The sequence below is a fragment of the Capra hircus genome, chromosome 3, assembly GCF_001704415.2.
Source record: "Capra hircus breed San Clemente chromosome 3, ASM170441v1, whole genome shotgun sequence".
NCBI classification, from domain to species: domain Eukaryota; kingdom Metazoa; phylum Chordata; class Mammalia; order Artiodactyla; family Bovidae; genus Capra; species Capra hircus.
The window spans coordinates 9,914,554-9,936,750 of NC_030810.1; the positions used below are offsets into that span (position 1 = coordinate 9,914,554).

A 22,197-nucleotide genomic window follows, 5' to 3' on the forward strand; every position below is an offset into this window, starting at 1 on the left:
TTGACACGACTTGACCACATTTTAAAAAAAAGTTTAATTCTGCATGGCAAAAACCCCATAAACAAAGACAAAATACAAGTGTCACACTTAGAGGGGAGGGTGAAATCCTTGTTATTTGCATTATAGACAGAAGGTATATTTCTTTAATATGTAAAGAGCAAGTAGGAAATCAATAATTTTAAAAACACAACCACCCAACAGAAAAATGGGCAAAAGCAAAAGACGGTTCACAGAAAAAGGAACACAAGTGGCCCTTAAGTGTATGAAAAGATGCTCATTCTCACTCATAATAAGAGACATGCAAAATAAAAATATAATGAGATACTACTAGCAAAGATCATAAAGTCTGCTAATGCTCTATTTTGATAACAGTATGGGGAAACAAGCATCTCTTACACCTGATGGTAGCGTAAACTGACACACCTATGAAGGAGATTTGGCAACATCTGTCAAAATTTTAAATGAGGGGCTTTCCTGATGGTCCAGGGGTTAAGATTCTGCTTTCTAGCGCGGGGGTTACATGTTCAACCCCTGGTCAGGGAGCTACGATCCCACATGCCTTGCCAGCAGCCAAAAACACAAAACATAATACAGAAGCAATATTGTAACAAATTCAATAAATGCTTTTAAAATTTTTTAAATAGCATACTTGAACTCCAAAATTCCACTTCTAAGAATATCCTATAGACACAATTTTTAAAATGTGTTCAGTGATGCTTGTCTAACTGTACTTATTGCAATGATGTTTACAACAGAAAGAAATACAAGACTGAAAACATCCTTAATTTTCATCAATACAGTAGTGATTAAATATAACACATATGCTATTTAGTTGTTTTTTTTAAGAAATAGCTTTGCATACACTATAGGGGGAAATGAAATACTATTCAAATATTTTTTGATCTGATAGCTCTATACCTACTGACAGAGGAAATGTCCTATATTTTGTTACATGAAAATAGCCAAGTGCAAAACTATGTACCCAGCACACCTCCATAGGGCAAATGAAAAAAAAAAAGAGGACTATCTATCAAGTGGAATATGCAGTTAATCTCAGGAAGGAAAAAACAATAACTAGAACTGGTCAGGTAGGCAGCCCTGGTACATAGTCTGGGGTCCAGGGAGACGTCAAGACTGGCACTAGAAACGTGGAACTCAGCAGACAGCAGATAGTACTGCAAGCCTGGGACGGGATGAATTCTCCCAGAAGAGGAGAGGCTGAAACCAGGATGAGAAGGTACAAGGAAACTAGGAGTCAAGGAAGCTAAGGGAAGAAAGTGTTTTGAGAGGAAAGGAGAGGTCAGCTGTGTCAGGTACTTCTGAAGATACAGGAGGACAGAGACACTACTGCAGGATTTAGCACCTGGGCATCCGTGTTGACCTTGACAGGGCTGTCTCTAGTTACAGTTGGGAGGGAACATTGTTCAAACGGATTGAAGAGGGACTAGGAGGTGAGGAAGCGGAGAACGAGGCTTGCTCTGAAACGCAGCACCAGAGGTGGCAGGGTGGTGTTCAGCCTCGGCAATAATTCTCAGAGTGGCCTCAGCCCTGCGGTTTTGCCCAACCCAGAAACTCAACACGGCTGCAGCCTCCGGAGCTGGCTCTGCTCCTTCTTGTCTCTGTGACCCTGGACAAATCACCTAGCCTCTCTGTGCCTCAATTTTCTCTTTCATAACAGTGGGAAGGATTGTATCTTCATCCGGCAGCATGAGGATGAAGTAAAGCCTGCGCGATAGTGCTTGGACCAAAGATGTCTCTGAGCCCCAAGGCAGTGATCATTTTCTACAAGGAGTAGTAAGTAGGGTGATGGTGTAATGGATCTTCCCAAGTTTGGGGGTACTTTTGAGAGTAAGAGGGGGTGCTGTTAATTACACCAGGGCCACAGGCCTAAGCCAGTACAGTCTTGGGGAGAAGCCATAGCCACCCTCCTGCTAGCAACATCATCTCAAACAGGGGGTCCTTGGGCCCTTTGGTGACTAAGATCCAGACTCTCAGGAGGCCGGAAACCCTGGAGGGTCTCCGACAAGACTGAGGCCCAGGGACTCCCATAGGTTCCTAGTCATGACACATTAGTCAAGAAGACAAAGAGGCCTTGTCTTCAGAGCCCAGCCCTTCTCAGCCCAGTCCAACCCGCAGGCCCCGCCCGCTCCTCAGGGGGTCTAAAGCACAGACGAGGCGCCCTCACCTCCCGCTTAACCATCCCCGATCCCCCATCCGCCTGCCCCGCACACATAAACAGAATCTGCCCCTTGCAATAACTCCAGGTAACAACCTCCCCCCATCCCCACCTCATCCCTGGACAGAGGATCCACCCCACTCCATCTCCTTTCCACAGCAGAGTGCCTCTTCCTGCTGCGGGCACAGGGGTCCTGCCCGCCCCCCTGGTTCTCCAGTGCCCCTGCCCCCACTCCAGGACGCGGAGCCTGAGCCACGCACGTGTTCGGGGAGGGCAGCTGCCCACGCAGGGTCGAGGCCAAGGACCAGGCGGGGACAGTGACCCGCAGGGCGCGGACGCAGTCGCCGTGGTAACACACGTGGGCGAGTCCCGATTGCAGTCGGCCCGGGGACCACTTGGCACTTAGTGTGGAGCGCTTCACGCCCCGAATCTCATTGGAGCCTTTGCCACACAGCCCTGCCCAGGGCCACCGATGGCCCGGTTTCGCACACGAAGAAGAAACCGAGGCTCAGAAGAGCGAGCGTCAAGCCCCGACGAAGGTCGCCGGAGGAGCCAGGCACCGCGTCGGGACGAGAACCCGACCCTCGCCGCCGGCGGCTAGCGAGCTCCTCCCCGGACTCGCCCTCCCCAAAGCCGCCCCCGGCTGTGCTTGCCGCCACGCGCCTCCCCGCGACTGCAGAGACGCGGCTCCCTCCGTGCCCGCCGGTGCTTCGGCTCTTGAGGACGCGGGGTCCTGGCTCCCCCGCTGGCCGTGCAGCTGCGGGTAAGCTTCGGGGTGCCTCCCCACCCTGCGACCGCGCGCTGAGCGCCCCGGGTGACCCTGGGCGGGGCTGGGGCTTGCTCCTGCCTTCCGGCCAGGCTGAGCCTGGGAGGTGAGAGCATGCGAAGAGATGAAGGGACCTCCCCCCACCCCACTCCCCGGCTGCCTTCTCACCCCCTCGGCTCTGGGCGGGGTGGGGGCTCCAGCTGCCGAAGGTTCCTGGACAATCCCCTCCCACGTCGCGCAAACTTAATGGAACGGACGGGAACTGGGGGTGGCGGGTGGGGAGAGAGGGTTCGGCCCCGGGGGCTGGGGCCGACCGGTGGGCACTGTGGAGTGGGCAATGAAAGCTGGGTTCGGCTAGGTCCCGGGGCATGGGCAAAGCGGATCGCAGGGAGCTGCTGTTGGGGACGGCAGTGGGGACCGGAACCGGCTCCACCAGTCCCCAGCCTCGGCTTGGAGGGAAATTCTTTGCCGGTGAGTCGCGTTCCTAGGGCGTGTCAGGCAAGACTGGGCAGACGGGACCGGAGCGTGGAAGGTGCGGCCAAGGAGGGCCAGCCCCCAGGTGGGCCGGGCTGGGATGGCTCAGGTGGAAACACCTGTCAGGGCCCCTCTCCTCCCTGGGCTGGCAGACAGGGTTCCAACCTCCACTGCAGTCTTCTTGACCTCCCACCAGGTGAGTGGCAGGCTGCGGAGGGAACGGTCTTTTATGATCCTTATAACAGCTCAAGAAAATAGGAATTATTTTCTCCCTTTGGAGATAAGGCAAGAAAGTCAAAGAGATTATCTGGGAAGTCGCCCAAGGAGAAGGGGTAGAGCTGAGGCTTAAATCCAGATGTGGCTCCAGGTTCCATATACCTCCCACTGCCCCTCCCCAAAGGCATCGGAAGGAACGGAGGAGCGGGTGGGGGGGACGGTGGTGCGGGGGAGAGTGGCACTTTTATACGCTGTTTTATTGTATGGTACTGCCAGTGCATATACAATAATTGCCCTTGTGAAACAGAAATTCATGAAAATTCAGAGAGGTAGAGGATCAAACAAATACTTTAATTCCTAATTCCCTGGGTCTGGAAGATCCCCTGGAGAAGGAAATGGCAACCCACTCCAGTATTCTTGCCCGGAAAATCCCATGGTTGGAGGAGCCTGATAGGTTACAGTCCATGGGGTCACAAAGAGTTGGACATAACTAAGTGACTTCACTTTTTCACTTTAATTCCTAATGGTAATTAAATTCTAGGAAGAAAATAAAGGGGACAGGAGAAGAATGACTGGGAGGGCAGGGCCTCCAGGTATCTAGGGAAGCCTCTAATTAGAAGATGTTTTAGCGGAGGCCTCAGTGATGACAAGGGTCCAGTCATGCAAGGTTCTGGAGGAAGAGCACTCCAGGCAACAGGAATAATTACAAAGCCCCAGAGGCACTCATTAGAGTGTAGGAGAGGAGGGTGAGGATGTAGACTCCGGAGTTTTACTCTAAGTGTAATAAGAAGCTAGTAGAAAGCTGTCTTGCTGCTGCTGCTGCTGTTGTTGTTGTTTGCTTTGCTGGGTCTTTGTCTCAGCCAGGGGCTCCTCTTGTTGCAGTGCGCAGTCTCATTGTGGTAGCTTCTCTTGTTGCCGAGCACAGGCTCTAGGACCCTCAGGCTGCAAAGGCTGTGGCTCTGAGGCTCAGTAGTTGCGTTTCCCAGGCTCCAGAGCACAAGCTCAATAGTTGTGGCACATGGGCCTAGTTGCTCTGCGGCATGTGGGATCTTCCCGGACCAGGGATCACAAACCCGTGTCCCCTGCATTGGCAGGCGGCTTCTTTACCACTGAGCCACCCAGGAAGCCGTAGCAGAAAGTTTTAAATGAGGGAGTGACATGATTCAACTTAATGAACTTGGGGGGCATGGGAGCAGACACTTAGGCCAGCCAAGTGAGTGAAAGTGCCTCAGTTATGTCCGACTCTTTGCAACCCTATGGACTATACAGTCCATGGAATTCTCTAGGTCACAACACTGGAGTGGGTAGCCTTTCCCTTCTCCAGGGGATCTTCCCAACCCAAAGATCGAACCCAGGTCTCCCTCAGTGCAGGTGGATTCTTTACCAGTTGAGCCACAAGGGAAGCCCAAGAAGCCTTCTAGGCCAGCCAAGAGGCTGTGGCAAGAATACCAGCAAGGGTGATGGTGGCTGGGAGCAGGGTGGCGGCAGTGGAGGGGTGAGAAGCAGCGATACAGGGATGGCCCAGCAGTCCTTGCGCACGCTCAGTCACACAGCAGCTCCAGGAGCTCACAGGCCCACATGGACACATGGAGAGGCTCCTACACCCTCTAGGCAGATACTAGGTGCACTCAGGCAGGCCCACCCATCCACACCCTCTGAGTCACGCCAGGACTGGGAGGAAAATGTGTGATCCAGGGACCTAAACAAAGCATGGCTCCCCACCACAAAGCCTTGGCCTCCCGCATCGCTGGGGTGGCTGGGGCCCCCTCAGGCTCCAGCACAGCCTGCAGCGGATGTCCCTGGACTTTCCCTGGAACTGATGTCGCCGGGAACCAGACCATCACCCTCTCCATGCACCCCCTCAGCATGAATTGGTCTCCTAACTTCACAACCCACTGGCTGTGAGACCTTGGGGAAGTTGATTTCCCCTCTCTGAGCCCCAGTATCCTCTCCGAAGAATGGGGTTCATGACCCCAGGTTCACAGGATGGTAGTGTGGCATCAACAAAGTCAGTTCTGAGAACCTGGTCTGGGGCAGACATCCATCGGAGAAGGGGAGAGACACCTTCTGCTAGACAGCCCAGCTCTGAATTCAGTTCTAGTTTTAAATGAGTGACTTGACCACTCTAGATATCATATCACAGTGAGTAGCCAGCATTTACTGAGCACTTACTGTGTACTGAGTGCTTTGCGATCATTTTCTCATTTGATTATCAATTTCTTCATCTGTCAATGAGAAGCATAATAGTGCCTCCCTCACAGGGTCGTTATAAGGATTAAATGAGTTCCCTGGTGGTTCAGACAGTAAAGCATCTGCCTGCAATGCCGGAGACCTGAGTTCAATCCCTGGATCAGGAAGATCCCCTGGAGAAGGATATGGCAACCCACTCCAGTACTCTTGCCTGGAAAATTCCATGGTCTGAGGATCCTGGTGGGCTACAGTCCATGAGGTTGCAAAGAGTCAGATACAACTGAGCAACTTCACTTTCACTTTCATACATAAAGTGTTTAGCTTCTGGCCTGGCCTCATAGTAAATGTTCAATAAGTAATAATTATTGTTATCAGCAAGTGTGCGTTCCCTTCCTGCCAGCACACTAGCTCTGTTACTTTGGACAGGTTACTTTACCTGTCTGTGCCTCTTTCCTCCCTGTAGCTTAGTAGGAATAGTCCTGATGTCTCAGAGTCGTTGGGATGAGCAAACGAATCCATCCACATAAAGAACTTAGGATGGCATCTGGCACTCAGTAACAGCTCTATGTGTGTGTGCTAAGTCGCTTCAGCCGTGTCCAACTCTGCGGCCCTTTAGACTGTGTAGCCTGCCAGGCTCCTCTGCCCATGGGGATTCTCCAGGCAAGAACACTGGAGTGGCTTGCCATGCCCTCTCCAGGGAGAAGTTCTCTGGGGCCTATTGGTTCACATCAGGGTTTTCCTATTCTGTCAGGTGGGCACGGCCCCGGCGCCCCGCCCCAGGCACCATGGACTGGAAGACGCTCCAGGCCCTGCTGAGCGGAGTCAACAAGTACTCCACAGCCTTCGGGCGCATCTGGCTGTCCGTGGTGTTCGTCTTCCGCGTGCTGGTCTACGTGGTGGCCGCGGAGCGTGTGTGGGGGGACGAGCAGAAAGACTTTGACTGCAACACCAAGCAGCCGGGCTGCACCAACGTCTGCTACGACGAGTTCTTCCCCATCTCCAACATCCGCCTCTGGGCCCTGCAGCTCATCTTCGTCACGTGCCCGTCGCTGCTGGTCATCCTGCACGTGGCCTACCGCGAGGAGCGCGAGCGGCGCCACCGGCAGAAGCACGGCGACCAGTGCACCAAGCTCTACGACGACACGGGCAAGAAGCACGGCGGCCTCTGGTGGACCTACCTGCTGAGCCTCGTCTTCAAGCTCCTCATCGAGTTCCTCTTCCTCTACGTGCTGCACACGCTCTGGTACGGCTTCGGCATGCCCCGCCTGGTGCAGTGCGCCAACGTGGCGCCCTGCCCCAACACCGTGGACTGCTACATCGCCCGGCCCACCGAGAAGAAGCTCTTCACCTACTTCATGGTGGGCGCCTCTGCCGTCTGCATCGTGCTCACCTTCTGTGAGATCTGCTACCTCATCTTCCACAGGATCGTGCGAAGCCTTCACAGGAAGAGCCCGCGCGGGGGCCGCGGCCACGCCCCCTCCGCCAGCCGGGCCTCCACCTGCCGCTGCCACCACAAGCTGCTGGAGGCCGGAGACCCGAGCCCGGACTCCCGCGACGACAAGCTCTGTGCTTCGGCGCCCACCATGACCCCCATCTGACCGCGGGGCTGGGGGCCGTCCTGGGGCTGCCCGTGGGGACAGAAGCAGGGGCGTATGGTGCTGGTGGAGGGATCCTACGGGTGCTGCATGCCCCGACTCTGAATTCACTACACTATGCAATTTCATTAGCAGATTTTTTTTCCTTTTGAACGCTGGGCACTGTGCTGTCTATCTGGTATAGGTAACACCACAGGCCCAGTGGCAGCCCTCCTGGGAGACAGATGTTGAAACAAGCCAGTTAACTGCTGCCTACCAGGTGACACTTGGCAGGGCTTCCCCTAACCCAGGAAGGAGTGATCAGGAGAGGCTTCCCCGAGGGAGGAATGTTTAAGGGAGGTAAGATGAGCTTCATAGCAGGGGAAAGCAAGTGCAGATGCCCAGAGGCCATAAAACAAAATGCTTGCCTTGGGTTGGATGCACCCGGCCAAAGGGCATCTTCCTTCTGGAGCGGCACCCAGATTCCTGGGGTGGAAAGGAAGTGTCCGCCCAGCGGTGGAGGCCTGGAGAGCCTGGGAAGAGAAGGAGGCTCTGGGTCACCACTGCCCTCCAGGAAGTCCCCGCACCCCCAGTCATTCCTCCAGCCTCAGGCAGCTTTGCTCCCATCTTCCTTCCACACTGTGCTCAGTCTGGTGCCAGCCTTTCAGGGACTTGAGATGGATGTACTGATAGGAACATCCCCAAGGCATTTTCATTGAAATCAATAAAGGCTGTGTTTTATACAGGTCGGCTCTCCTCTTTTCTCCCATGCTCGCACCCACTTCCCTGGTGGCTCAGACAGTAAAGAACCTGCCTGCAATGCAGGAGACCAGGGTTTGGTCGGGAAGATACCCTGGAGAAGGAAATGGCAACCCACTCCAGTATTCTTGCCTGGAAAATTCCATGGACGGAGGAGCCTAGCAGGCTACAGTCCATGGGTGGCAAAGAGTCGGACATGACTGAGCAACTAACACTTCCCCAGATCATATCGCCAGCCCAAATCTTCCACCAAATGCCACCAAGCAGCTCTATTTGCATGACCCCAGGCACAGCAAGCTCAACACACCCTGAATGAAAGTGAAGTCGCTCAGTTGTGACTCTTTGCGTGTCTGACTCTTTGCGACCCCATGGACTGTAGCCTACCAGGCTCCTCCCTCCATGGGATTCTCCAGGCAAGAGTACTGGAGTGGGTTGCCATTTCCTTCTCCAGGGAATCTTCCCAACCCAGGGATCAAACCCAGGTCTCCCGCATTCCAGGCAGACACTGTACCCTCTGAGCCACCAGGGAAGTCCAACTAAACCCAACCCACCCACAAGACCCTGAGGGCAGAGAAGGTAGCACTCTGAAGAGGACAGAGCTCCAGGCTTGGGCTGGGTTGACCCAGGTGCTATCCTACAGATATATATGCTGTGATTGCCTATGTGGTCACAAGAGGGCGCTGTGCTCCCTCTACAACAGGACCGCTACTTTACAACCAGACTCTGCTCTGAGCACACACAATCACAGCCCTCTGGTTGTAAAGACAAACCACACCGCCCTCTTTGTAACCTGATCACTGCCATCCACAACCGGTGCCCCACCCTATGTACACAAAATCCCTGTTACTCATACTTTTCACTCCTGTGTGTGCTCACCACAGGCTTCTCCAACAGCGTGCAGCCCAGCCTCACCCAAGTACCGTCCAGCTCCTTCCATTGCCCTGAGCATTTTCTCCATCCCAGGCTCCCCGGCAGACACAAGGACTGTGCCGGGGAGTAGGATCTGAGCCCAGGGAGCTCAGAGTCTCAGGGAGACAGATTTTCTCATGCCCTGCATTAACCAAGCCCAGGTGGTTCCCAGCCCCGCTCCCAACACCATGTGCTGACCTGAAATTTAAGGAACACCCAACACCCAAGCCAGGTCAGGATGGAAAGCAAAAGGGGGTGCAAGGTTATACTAACCAGAGGAACATTTAGTAACTATCAAAGCCAAGGCCAGGAGCCAGAAATCCAGGAGGCAGGGAGCCAAGAGCTAATGCAGGCAGGGAAAGGGACCGGTCATTGCGTCGACAGAACAGGCTGGGGTTCACCTTTGCTCTCCTGTGTGGCCATGACCCGGGTGGATAAGCCAGCCAAGTTTAAAGGGCCCAGGGCTGGGCTGACACCCACCTCCCAGATTGAATCATAGCTTAACCACTTCAGGACCACAACTTCACCACACTGCACCTTGAGCAGGCTTTCAGAACCTCAGTCTTGTCATCAATACAATGGGAATTAGTCAGGCTCTCAAAGAAATAAGACGGCACATTCAAACCAAGGAGATGCAAAGAGTTTTCCTTGAGGGACTGTTTTTGAAGGTATGGGCCGTGTATGTGTGTGTGTGTGTGTGTGTGTGTGTGTGTGTGTGTGTGTGTGAGTTGCTCAGTCATATCTGACTCTTTGTGACCCTACGGACTATAGCCTGCCAGGTGCCTCTGTCCATGGGATTCTCCAGGCAAGAATACTGGAGTGGGTTGCCATGCCCTCCTCCAGGGGATCTTCCCAACCCAGGGATCGTCTCCTGTGTCTCTGCATTGGCAGGCGGATTCTTTGCCACTAGCGCCACCTGGGGAGCCCCATAGGTATGGGCATGATTAAGGAAACCCACAAATGGTACTCTGGGGCTAGGAGCAATGGATGGGGTTGCTACACAGGAGCTGCAAGGATGCATCGAAGCACAGCAATCAAATACCATGGCTTCACTCTCCCATCTCCTGCTCACCCAACCAGTGGCTCCCACTGACCCAACACAACCAGAAACAAGGCCAAGGAAGCCTATTGAGGCAGTACAACTCAGGCTCCCAGGGCACAGAGCAGATCTGAGGGACAAAAGGAACATATTCAGCCCGGTCTCAGAATAGTATCCACTCCTAGGATTGTTGTAGAGATAAAAGGAGACAGCGTCAGTAGTACATTAGTTCAGTGCTAACATATCCAGTCGGTATCCAAGCACACCCATGCTTAGGAAAGTCTGTCTGCCACCCAGGCCATCTCCTGTGTCAATCCCAGCTTGGAGTGGATGGTTGCAAAGGTCCCAGGGAGGGGTGATCTCCACCTATTTACTGCCTTGCATTCCAGCACCTTGGAGGGCCTGGTTAAGGGTGGCTTGGAGGTCAGAGCAACCAGAGAATACCACCAGTTATCCCAGCATGGACTGAGCCTCCAGTCCTGGCCCCACTTCTCCAGGCTGTGGGCCCAGACCACAGATGAGGAAATAGTCCAGCCCTGAGCATCCCACCTTGGGACTGAGAGCTGACCCCACCAGTGCCATTCACAAATTCCATCCATCCAACGTGTGTTGAGTTACTATTCACCATCCAGAGTCCCCAGCACACACCACCATCACAAGGTGACTCTCAAGTCTCCTGGCCTTCTCTTCTGAGGGTTCAGTTCAGTCGCTCCATCATGTCCAACTCTTTGAGACCCCATGGACTGCAGCACGCCAGGCCTCCCTGTCCATCACCAACTCCCGAAGCTTACTCAAACTGATGTCCATAGAGTCGGTGATGCTATCCAACCATCTCATCCTCTGTCATTCCCTTCTCCTCCTGCCTTCAATCTTCCCCAACATCAGGGTCTTTTCCAATGAGTCAGTTCTTCATATCAAGTGACCAAAGTATTGCAGTTTCAGCTTCAGCATCAGTCGTTCCAATGAATACTCAGGCTTGATTTCCTTAAGGATGGATTGGTTGGATCTCCTTACAGTCCAAGGGACTCTCAAGAGTCTTCTTCAACACCACAGTTCAAAAGCATCAATTCTTTGGCACTCAGCTTTCTTTATGATCCAGCTCTCACATCCACACATAACTACTAGAAAAACCATAGCTTTGACTAGATGGACCTTTGTTGGCAAAGTAATATCTCTGCTTTTTAATAAACTGTCTAGGTTGGTCATAACTTCCCTTCCAAGGAGCAAGCATCTTTTAATTTCATGGCTGCGGTCACCATCTGCAGTGATTTTGGAGCCCGCCAAAATAAAGTCTGCCACTTTTTCCACTGTTTCCCCATCTATTTGCCATGGACTGATGGGACCAGATGCCATGATCTTCAGTTCAGCTCAGTTCAGTCGCTCAGTCATGTCCAACTCTTTGCGATCCCATGAATCGCAGCACGCCAGGCCTCCCTGTTCATCACCATCTCCCGGAGTTTACTCAGACTCACATCCATCAAGTCCGTGATGCCATCCAGCCATCTCATCCTCTGTCATCCCCTTCTCCTCCTGCCCCCAATCCCTCCCAGCATCCAACTCTTTTCCAATGGTCAACTCTTCACATCAGGTGGCCAAAGTACTGGAGCTTCAGCTTTAGCATCATTCCTTCCAAAAAATCCCAGGGTGGAACTTCTTCAGAATGAACTGGTTGGATCTCCTTGCAGTCCAAGGGACTCTCAAGAGTCTTCTCCAACACCACAGTTCAAAAGCATCAATTCTTCGGCGCTCAGCCTTCTTCACAGTTGAACTCTCACATCTATACATGACTACTGGAAAAATCATAGCCTTGACTAGATGGACCTTAGTCGGCAAAGTAATGTCTCTGCTTTTGAATATACTATCTAGGTTGGTCATAACTTTTCTTCCAAGGAGTAAGCGTCTCTTACTTTCATGGCTGCAGTCACCATCTGCAGTGATTTTGAAGCCCAGGAAAATAAAGTCTGACACAGTTTCCACTGTTTCTCCATCTATTTCCCATGAAGTGATGGGACCAGATGCCATGATCTTCGTTTTCTAAATGTTGAGCTTTAAGCCAACTTTTTCACTCTCCTCTTTCACTTTCATCAAGAGGTTTTTTTTTTAAAAAAAAAAAAAAGGCTTTTTAGCTCTGCTTCACTTTCTGCCATAAGGGTGGTGTCATCTGCATATCTGAGGTTATTGATATTTCTCCCGGCAATCTTGATTCCAGCTTGTGTTTCTTCCAGTCCAGCGTTTCTCATGATGTACAAGTGATGGGACCGGATGCCATGATCTTAGTTTTCTGAATGTTGAGCTTTAAGCCAACGTTTTCACTCTCCTTTCACTTACATCAAAAGGCTTTTTAGTTCCTCTTCACTTTCTGCCATAAGGGTGGTGTCATCTGCATATCTGAGGTTATTGACATTTCTCCCAGCAACCTTGATTCCAGCTTGTGCTTCATCCACCCCAGCATTTCTCATGATGTACTCTGCATATAAGTTAAATAAGCAGGGTGACAATATACAGCCTTGATGTACTCTTTTCCCAATTTGGAACCAGTCTGTTGTTCCATGTCCAGTTCTAACTGTTGCTTCCTGACCTGCATACAGATTTCTCAGGAGGCAAATCAGGTGGTCTGGTATTCCCATCTCTTTCAGAATTTTCCACAGTTTGTTGTGATCCACACAGTCAAAGGCTTTGGCATAGTCAATAAGCAGAAGTAGATGTTTTTCTGGAACTCTCTTGCTTTTTTGATGATCCAACAGTGGCAATTTGATCTCTGGTTCCTCTGCCTTTTCTAAATCTAGCTTGAACATCTGGAAGTTCACGGTTTGTGTACTGTTGAAGCCTGGCTTGGAGAATTTTGAGCATTACTTTGCTAGCATGTGAGATGAGTGCAATTGTGTGCTAGTTTGAACATTCTTTGGCATTGTCTTTCTTTGGGATTGGGATGAAAACTGATCTTTCCAGTCCTGTGGCCACTGCTGAGTCTTCCAGATTTGCTGGCATATTGAGTGCAGCACTTTCCCAGCATCATCTTTTAGGATTTGAAATAGCTCAACTGGAATTCCATCACCTCCACTAGCTTTGATCATAGTGATGCTTCCTAAGGCCCACTTGACTTCACATTCCAGGATGTCTGGCTCTCGGTGAATGATCACACTGTTGTTGTTATCTGGGTCATGAAGCCTATTTTGTATAGTTCTTCTGTGTATTCTTGCCACCTCTTCTTAATATCTTCTGCTTCTGTTAGGTCCATACCATTTCTGTCCTTTACTGTGCCCATCTTTGCATGAAATGTTCCCTTGGTATCTCTAATTTTCTTGAAGAGATCTCTAGTCTTTCCCATTCTATTGTTTTCCTCTATTTCTTCTGAAGGTACGCACCTCTCTGTCCTCTTCTCCCACTAGGTAGATTCACTGCAAGCTTCCTTCAACAGTGCTTATGTTGATGATGTAGATTTCGTATACACACTTCAAGTTTACATCAGCTGCATGGTGTGACAGCCAGCCGGCAGCCCAAGGCCAATAGATTATTTTGTATTCATCACCCTGATCCAAGCCCCTTGATACAGACAAAATGTTTGTGTCCTCCCAGAACTCATTTGTTGAAATGCTAATTTCCAGTGCCGTGGTATTAACAGGTAGGGCCTTTGGGAAGTGATGGGCCATGAGGGTGGATCTGTGCTCTGATGAGAAGAGACATGGGGGCGATGGTCTCTCTCTCCCTCGCTCGCTGCCACATGAGGACACACTAAGAAGACAGTCCAGCATAAACCAGGAAAAGGGCCTTCACCAGGAACCCAACAAGGCTGCCACCCTGATCTTGGACTTCCAGCCTCAGAACCATGGGAAGTAAAGCTCTGTTGTTTAAACCACCCAGTCTGTGTGTTGTTACACCAGCCTGGGCTGAGACACCCCCGTCATCACTCAGGGATCACTGCAACAGTCTCCCTGCTTCCTGCCCCCCGACTCTGTAGATGCTGCAGAAGAATTAGGAGAGCAAAAGGGCATCAACGGAAAGGGGAGGAACAGAACCGAACAATAAGACTCGTCTGTGGGAGCTGTGTGTCCATCAGACAAAGGCAGTGGGTGAGAGAAGTCCCATGTTGCATGGAAATGGCCCGACCCTTGACCACACTTGGCTCAGCCATTGCCTGGGGCCACTCCAGCAGGGCCTGGCCACCTGCGCCGCTGAAGCAGACCTGCAAGTGCCAACAGCTGGGGGCTGTCAGCTGGCCACGCTCCGCACAGCTGCGCAGCGAGCCCTCTGTTGAGGGAGGCCGTCTGCATCCACCACCCACTCCCACAGTCTAGTTCCAGGAAGGTGGTCAGAGCGTCCCCTAAAACCTAAGTCAGGCTGTGTCACTCCTCTGCCCCAAACCTCTAAAGGCCTGTAGAGACCCACAGGATTTGTCCCACCTGTTCCCTTTGCGAACCCATCTCTCCTCCTTGCTGACCTCAACGTCATGTTGACCTTCTTGCTGTTCCCTCAAGCAGGAAACACCAGGCACCTTCCTGCCTCAGGACCTTTGCTCTCTCTTTCCCTCTGCCTGGAATGTGCTTTCTCCTAGAGAGCCACAGGGCTCCCTCTTTCCCTTCAGGGTCCACAACAAAGGCCAGCTGCTTTTTAAGAACTTGGCACCTCTCCTGTTCAAAATCAAAGCCCTCCCCCACCCCCACCGCCACGCCCTGATCCTCCTTTCCTGCTTTACTCTCCACCTACCAGGTATCACCCTCTATCACCCTCTAACAGGTTCTGTATTTTGTCTGTAAAGCCCACAAGACGGGGATTTGTGTTATTGCTGTTCCCTGGTTGAGCTCCAGTGTTTAGTCCTCAGTAAATAATTTATGGATTCACAAATTTATATATGAGCCTGGTTCCCTGCTACAGGCTGGGCATGTAAACAGGACTCAGTCACCTGCCTTCAAGGGGCTCACAACCCACCAGGGGAGGAGTAAGAAACACAAGTAAGCAATGCACCCTGGGAAATGGGAGTGTTCCATCTCTAGAGATTCCGTTTTGCAAGCTGAAAATGCTCTAGAGATCCACTGCACAACAATGTGAATGAACTTAACACAACTCAACAGTGTGCCCGGGGGCGGTAGGTGAGCCACCGAGGGCACGCCTAACCAGAGGAGGCCAGCAAGGGGAACTTCTAGGAGAAAGGACCTGGAGCAAAGTCCCGAATGGCTGAGCGCATGAGGTGAGAGGGAACAGCACAGACAAAGGCAACAGTCAAGTATGGCTGGATGGTTGAAAGAAAGGGGAAGAGGGAGGAGGCTGCAGAGGTGGCTGAGGCCAGGAGGCAAAGGAGGATTTTAAGCAGGGTGGTGTGTGGTCTGATTTCTGGGGAAGGGTGGAGGCTGGGCGGGCAGCCAGGAGACCAGTTGGGAGGCCACTGAGATGGTGGCCTACACAGGGTCAGGGCAGTAGGAACGGTGGGGAGTGTGGAGATCTAAGGATGTTTCCCAGGTGGAAGGGCCAGGTGTGGGATTGTCTTGGCTGACCCCGGCTCATCCCTTCCCGGAAGGGGCAGGGTCATTCAAACTCTGACCTCCAGAGCCCCTGGGGAAGGGTGAAGGCAGCTCTTCCCTCCTTCCCAGTAGATGGGATCAGATCAGATCCGGCTCTGGGAGAGCCAGCCACAGGAGAGGAACTCTGGGAGCAGAGGCTGCAGTGGGGGCGTGGCGAGAACCCGCCTCCAGGGACCTCAGTTCTCATGCCCTCAGAGGTCAGAATTTAGTAGGCGCAGTTGTCAGCTCTGGAAGTCCAGGAGGCTCAGCTCAGCATGGTCCTCAGGGACAGGCCTGGAACGGGAAGTCAGCTCAGCCCGATCCTGAAAGTTCTGAGGTCAGAGCTGAGCCCACCACACTTGGTGCCCCAGAGGTCCTCCAAAGGCAGGACCCTTGGGGACCCATCATGGGATACCGGGAGTTCACAGGCTGAATCCTGCTGTGGAGAAACGCAGGACCTTTTTGCCACCCAGCCTCAGACACCACCTTCCACATCCCATTTCCTGAGCTGCCCCATCCTTCACCAATATTCCACCTGAGCTGCCTCCCTCTCGGCGCTTTCTGCTCCCGCCAAGACCCACCCACCAACCCTTTCGGTCACAGAAATGTTTTGTTACAACGTTTTTAGCCACCACCCATTGGAAAACTTTCTGTGTACTAATATTATGCTGTAAACTTTGATTGGATCTCCCATCAGCCCTACGGGTAGCATCTATTATGTCCCCAATCTACAGAGGAATACGCTGAGGCACCAGTGTGTAAGCAACTTACCTAAGGGCCCAGGGGTCAACAACAGCCTCAAGTTCTAGGCCCTACACCCTCTCCCACCAAGGCAGATACAGCCTCAGGACCTGGCAGCCTTTGTTCCTGCAGTTCTTTTGCCTAGAATATTCTCCCCACCCTCCACCTGGCTGATAAGAGTTTCACATATCTAAGTATGGGGAAGCCACAGCTTATGCAAGAGTTAATTCGAATTTTATGCTAACTAAAACATCCTGTTTGTGGCCCTATCAAACACACATTGTACATGTGCTTTAATTATGAAAGAAAAGGGTGCATTGACCAGAAGTAAAGAATGTTCATGTTAAAAATAAAGGTTACATCATGCCTGCCTTTCTGGAACACCAATGCCGCTACTCCTTCGATGATAAGATTTTCTTCCCAGGTGCCAAGGCCGTACTGACTCTGTGTACTGCTGATCTGTGATTTCGTGGGTTTTGGTTTTGTTTTTTTCGCAACTTTGAAGTATCCCTGACTTGTTTGACGTTCTTTGTTCCAACAAGATATAAACTGTGCTGAAAAATCGTGCTTCTCCCGAGCAGTTGCACCGAGTTATCAGAGGCTGTCTCCTGGGCAAGAATAGTCAGTGTGGCTCAAATAAAACTCTTTTCTATTCCTATTAGAGACTCCTGATTATTCCCATCCCCCTGGCTAATGCTGTCTCCTCCAGGAAACATTCCTAACTGAGCCCCCCGAGTCAGGGGAACTTCGCATCTTTACTCTTCCCCAAGGGCCGATGGGCACAGTTCCTGCCTGTCTCCTCTAGCCAGTGAGAGTAACAGGCCAGGGACCACATCTGGCTGGTTTATGCTCAACTCCCCAGCTCCACAGACAACGCCTGCAGCCCATGGATGTTCACAGAATGCCTGAATGAACAACAGGCGGGCCCTGCCCACCTCTTCACTTCTTTAGGATGCCTCCCCCCACCCCACATTTAGAGCCATGAGGATGAGGTCCAAGCTGAAGGTCAGGAGAGTCCCCCACACCCTACCCCCCCCACCCCTCGCCCCTCGTCCTATCTCTAGTGGACCATGGCATTGCTTGCCCTCTGATGGTGCAGCCTTCCCAAGAATGGGGATGTTTAAGATCTCAGCAAGAACAGGGGCTGACTAGAGACCCCCAGCTTCACCACAGACACTAGGGAAGGCAGATTATAACCCCCTCTCTCCCATGCCCTAAGGAGGCTTCATTATCAAGTCCTGGTATGGCTCTGGGCACACAGTGGCCACCCCACAAATGAGGGGGTCTTCTCCCTCTCAACAAGAGCGAGAGGCCCCCACGGTCAAGGAGCTGCCCTTCCCAGGAGGCCCCATACCCTCACCCCCACCTGCCCATCTCTCAGAGCCTCCCAGGACAGCTGCCTGAGGTCAGAAAGTTCTGGCTGTAATCCTTTCGCATGCAGCCACCCTGGAAAACATCATCCCTCCGGAGACCTCTCTGTTGCACAGCCAAAGAAGCAGTCTCTCCCCCACGCTCCTCGCCCCCGACTCCCAGTGGCACCTCCCGGGCCCTTTTCTTGAGAGTGGCTTCAGGGAGCCCGCGCCTCCCGTCCCGCCCCCCACCTCCCGCTCGGAACAGCGCCCGCCGCCCGCCCGCCGCTTCCTGCCCCCACCCCGCCCCGCGCGCTATTTAAGGCGCCCCCGCCGCCCGGCGCCGTCCAGCAGGGCTCCCGCGGGCGCCGCTCCGGCCGACTTGCGTCCCCTCCGCCACCTGGGCCGCCCGCAGGCCGGCGGTGAGTTGGGCTGGGGGGCGCGCTGGGGCGCCACCTGCCAGCGGACCAGCGGGCAAGGGACAGGGGGCCACCTGCCAGGGGCGGAGGGCTGCTGCGGGGGGCACCCACCGCGGGCCTGGCTCACCCAGCCTACCTGGGCTGGCCTCAGAGGCTAAGCCGGGTTCCTGCCGTCTCTCGCTGGACCCTCATAACCTTCGGAAGTAGGAATGTTAACATTTTCCAGGAGAGGAGACTGAGGTACTAAGGGGCCGGCACTTCTCCGAGGTCTCCGTTAGCAGGAGAGGCAGGATTTGAACCCAGGTCTGGCTCCAGAGCCCGGCTGTAAACCGCTTTGCTCCCACAAAGAAGCACCTCCCCATCCCTTTTCCCCCACCTTCCTCCCCCCACCGGACTCTCCCCCTGAAGTTCTGGGAACTCTGTGGCCTGTGCCTCCACCCTGCTATGACAGTTCCTTTCAAGAGCCTAGAATCCGGCAGCAACAGCTTTGGCAGGGGGAGGGAGTGGAGAAAGGGGACTCGAGATCAAGAGTGGGTACTTAAGCGGCAGGTGGCCGCTATTGCTGACAGGTGGAGCTAATGCAGGATGCTGCCTTGAGTGTCCAGCATGCCTTCACCAGGGACTCAGAGGTTAGAGCGAGGCCAGCTGGGTGAGAGCTGCTGGGGAGGGAGAGGGGACCTGAGGCTTTGGGCCCCCTGGGAAGCTTAAGTTATCACCACCACCTCCCCTTCACTGTCTGGGGACAGCCTGTCCTGGGGCGAAGGGAGGAGGGGCATGGCGCAGCTGTGTGACCTTGGATGGGTTCCTCAAATTCTCTGTTCCCTTAGGCTCAGGAGGCTCACCTGGATCCAGAGCTCCTTCGGCTGGGTCAGGAGGGACCCAGGTGGGACTAGGCAGGGCTCTTAGCTGTACCCTTACCAGAGCTTAGCAGCCATCAGCCAAAGGTCTGCTTTCAGTCCTGCTGGGTGTGAGCCCCCAGGCCAGTCCCTTCCCCTCCGAGAGCTCAGTTTCCCGCAGGCCTGTTGCTAGGACAGCTGAGAAGGAGGACACTGACCGTGTCTTATGCCTCCCTGCAGACGGAGGCCCGGGAGCCATGGGCGACTGGGGCTTCCTTGAGAAGCTGCTAGACCAGGTCCAGGAGCACTCGACCGTGGTGGGCAAGATCTGGCTGACGGTCCTTTTCATCTTCCGCATTCTCATCCTGGGCCTGGCCGGCGAGTCGGTGTGGGGCGACGAGCAGTCGGATTTCGAGTGTAACACGGCCCAGCCAGGCTGCACCAATGTCTGCTACGACCAGGCCTTCCCCATCTCCCACATCCGCTACTGGGTGCTGCAGTTCCTCTTCGTCAGCACGCCCACCCTGGTCTACCTGGGCCACGTCATCTACCTGTCTCGGCGCGAGGAGCGCCTTCGGCAGAAGGAGGGGGAGCTCCGGGCGCTGCCAGCCAAGGACCCACGCGTGGAGCGGGCGCTGGCAGCCATAGAGCGCCAGATGGCCAAGATCTCGGTGGCGGAAGACGGTCACCTGCGGATCCGCGGGGCGCTGATGGGCACCTATGTGGCCAGCGTGCTCTGCAAGAGCGTGCTGGAGGCGGGCTTCCTGTACGGCCAGTGGCGTCTCTATGGCTGGACCATGGAGCCTGTGTTTGTGTGCCAGCGCTCACCCTGCCCCTACCTCGTGGACTGCTTCGTCTCTCGCCCCACAGAGAAGACTATCTTCATCATCTTCATGCTGGTGGTCGGACTCATCTCCCTGGTGCTCAACCTGCTGGAGCTGGCGTACCTGCTGTGCCGCTGCCTCAGCCGGGGGGTGAGGGCCCGGCAGCGCCAGGATGCGCCTCCAGCCCCGGGCACATCCTCGGAGCCTTACGCCGACCAGGTCTTCTTCTACCTCCCCATGGGCGAGGGGCCCTCATCCCCGCCGTGCCCCACCTACAACGGGCTGTCGTCCAGTGAGCAGAACTGGGCCAACCTGACTACGGAGGAGAGGCTGGCTTCTTCCAGAGCCCCCCTCTTCCTGGACCCACCCCCTCAGACTGGCCGGAAATCCCCCAGTCGCCCCAGCAGCTCTGCTTCCAAGAAACAGTATGTGTAAGGGCCTGAGGCTTCCATCACCCCGCAGCGGGGCCTGGGAAGTCTTGCTGCCTTTAATGCAAGGTTCCACGGAGATGGCTGGGGGAAACAGGTGCTGGCTGGCCAGAGAGCCTCCTTGCATGTTGTTCTTGACAACTGCGTCCTTCCTAATGACCAGACGGCACCACACTTTCCCCTCCAGAACGTGGCTTTGTCCCAGGCATGAACAGAGCCAGCGTGGGGTGCTCTTAGCCAAGGGTGTTTGAGCCCTTTCGTCTTTTTCACCTGGTTCAGAGGGATTCGGAGACAACTTACCGCACCCTCACCCCCGTGGCAGATTCACCTCCACCCGGGCTGTCTGCACACCCTGTCCTCTCAGGAAAGGCTGGCGGAGGCTGCTGGGTCAGCCTTGATCACACACACACACAGCCTGTGCTGGATCTGGCCCTGTCAAGGGGAGTGGGGTCTTGTTCTCATCACTCCTTCCTACTTCCACTGTTTATCCTTCTAAAATAAACAGGACTTGATCACAAGTGAGGTGTGTGTTGATACTGTCATGATGTACTTTGGCGTGGGGGGTTGGAGGACAGTTGCTTTGCCCACGGTTCCTTGCCTCTGCAATCCCAACACCAGCCAGCGCCTTAAACCCTCAAACTCCTACATATCACCTCTCAGCAGCTCTGAGTCCTGAACACTGCCTTCTGAAATTATTTGCCTCAGCACCAGACTCTTCTTTCCATCCTCACTGTCCCAGCCCCTTCAACCTGTCCATTAATCAGTGGCCTAAACAGTGTCTGTCCTCATCCTGCCCTAGGCCATCCAGCGCCCCGGCCATGCTCCCCACTGCAGTGTGCTTCCTTACTGGACACTGCTCCTCACCTGCCCTGGGCTTCCCTGGTGGCTCAGAGGGTAAAGAAATCTGCCTTCAATGTGGGAGGCCCAGGTCCAGTCCCTGGGTCAGGAAGAGCCCCTGGAGAAGGGAATGGCAACCCATTCTAGTATTCTTGCCTGGAGAATCCCATAGACTGAGGAGCCTGGTGGGCTACAGTACAGGGGGTTTGCAGAGTCAGACATGACTGAGCAATTAACACTCTTCACCTGCCTGCCAGCCAAGCCCTTCAGAGTCTGGCTCAAGTGGGCCTGCAGTCCTTGGTGTTTGGGGAGGCAGGTTTAGACCACTTACCCCTGCTGCCTTGGCCCTTTCTTGTCTGCCCACCAGAAGGAGCAACTTAAGGACCTGCATCATGCCTCCTCCCCATGCACCTAAAACTCAGGACAGACAGTGGCCGTGCAGAGAGGTGCACAGGACTGTCAGGGTCCAGTGGAGGAATGGAATCTTGCCTCTGAGTCACAAAGGTTTCAGGGGGAAAAAAAAGCAATTGAACTGGCTCTTGACAGATAAAGTAGAAGTCTACCATGAAGGGAAGAGGATGTCTTGTTTAGACAGAAAATTGCACACAGGCACAGAGGAGGGGAACCACTGAGGATTAAGGGGGGTGCTCAGGGCCTGATGAGCCATCTGGGATGTGGGAGGTACAGCTGAGGATGAGTCCAGTGCTGGCAGAGTTGACCTTCCGTGTGGAAGCTGACCCAGATGGAGGGAACACTCAGTGGCCCTTGAAGGAAGCTGTTTGTCTCCCATACCCAGGGAGGTATGGGGCTGGGCTTTTAGGAGGGAGTGGGGTCCATCTCATGTGGCCACATGCTTCTCCTTGAGAGCCTTTACAGCGGGGGAGCAACTTGGCCCTGTCCCACCAAGGTAGGTCTTCAAAGCACCAACTCAGTATCCTTGACCCCAGGGTTCACTCACTCACCGCTTACCCAGCAAGTCTGAATGCTCAGCCTGATAAGTTACAGTCCTCACTCTTCTAACTTTGGTTCCCCTTGTTCCCTCTGAATTCCCTGAGATCCAATCAGACCAGCCTCCTCACGGTTCCCCAGACTCACTGGGTAGGTTCTCATCCTGCTCCTTTGCCAGCCTAGAGTGCCTCTTCCCCAATACTTCCAAACCCCACCA

General features: G+C 53.8%; 2 protein-coding genes across 3 annotated transcripts; both read left to right on the forward strand.

Annotated features, from left to right (window-relative positions):
* On the forward strand, positions 2,209-8,141 carry GJB3 (gap junction protein beta 3). Of its 2 annotated transcripts, none has more exons than XM_018041187.1 (2): positions 2,209-2,939; positions 6,574-8,141. In XM_018041187.1, the coding sequence occupies exon 2, from the start codon at positions 6,608-6,610 to the stop codon at positions 7,418-7,420; it is 813 nt and encodes a 270-aa protein (XP_017896676.1). In that variant the 5' UTR covers positions 2,209-2,939; positions 6,574-6,607; the 3' UTR covers positions 7,421-8,141. The 2 variants fall into 2 exon arrangements, with proteins under 2 accessions (XP_017896676.1, XP_013818325.2); XM_013962871.2 differs by lacking the exon at positions 2,209-2,939 and adding an exon at positions 3,541-3,612.
* Positions 18,026-20,713, forward strand: GJA4 (gap junction protein alpha 4). Its single transcript, XM_018041202.1, has 2 exons — positions 18,026-18,110; positions 19,184-20,713. The coding sequence occupies exon 2, from the start codon at positions 19,201-19,203 to the stop codon at positions 20,200-20,202; it is 1,002 nt and encodes a 333-aa protein (XP_017896691.1). The 5' UTR covers positions 18,026-18,110; positions 19,184-19,200; the 3' UTR covers positions 20,203-20,713.

What these genes read in the sequence shown, in the direction of transcription:
- GJB3 (XM_018041187.1), top strand. Translation starts at nt 6,608, where the DNA reads ATGGACTGGAAGACGCTCCAGGCCCTGCTGAGCGGAGTCAACAAGTAC.
- GJA4 (XM_018041202.1), top strand. Translation starts at nt 19,201, where the DNA reads ATGGGCGACTGGGGCTTCCTTGAGAAGCTGCTAGACCAGGTCCAGGAG.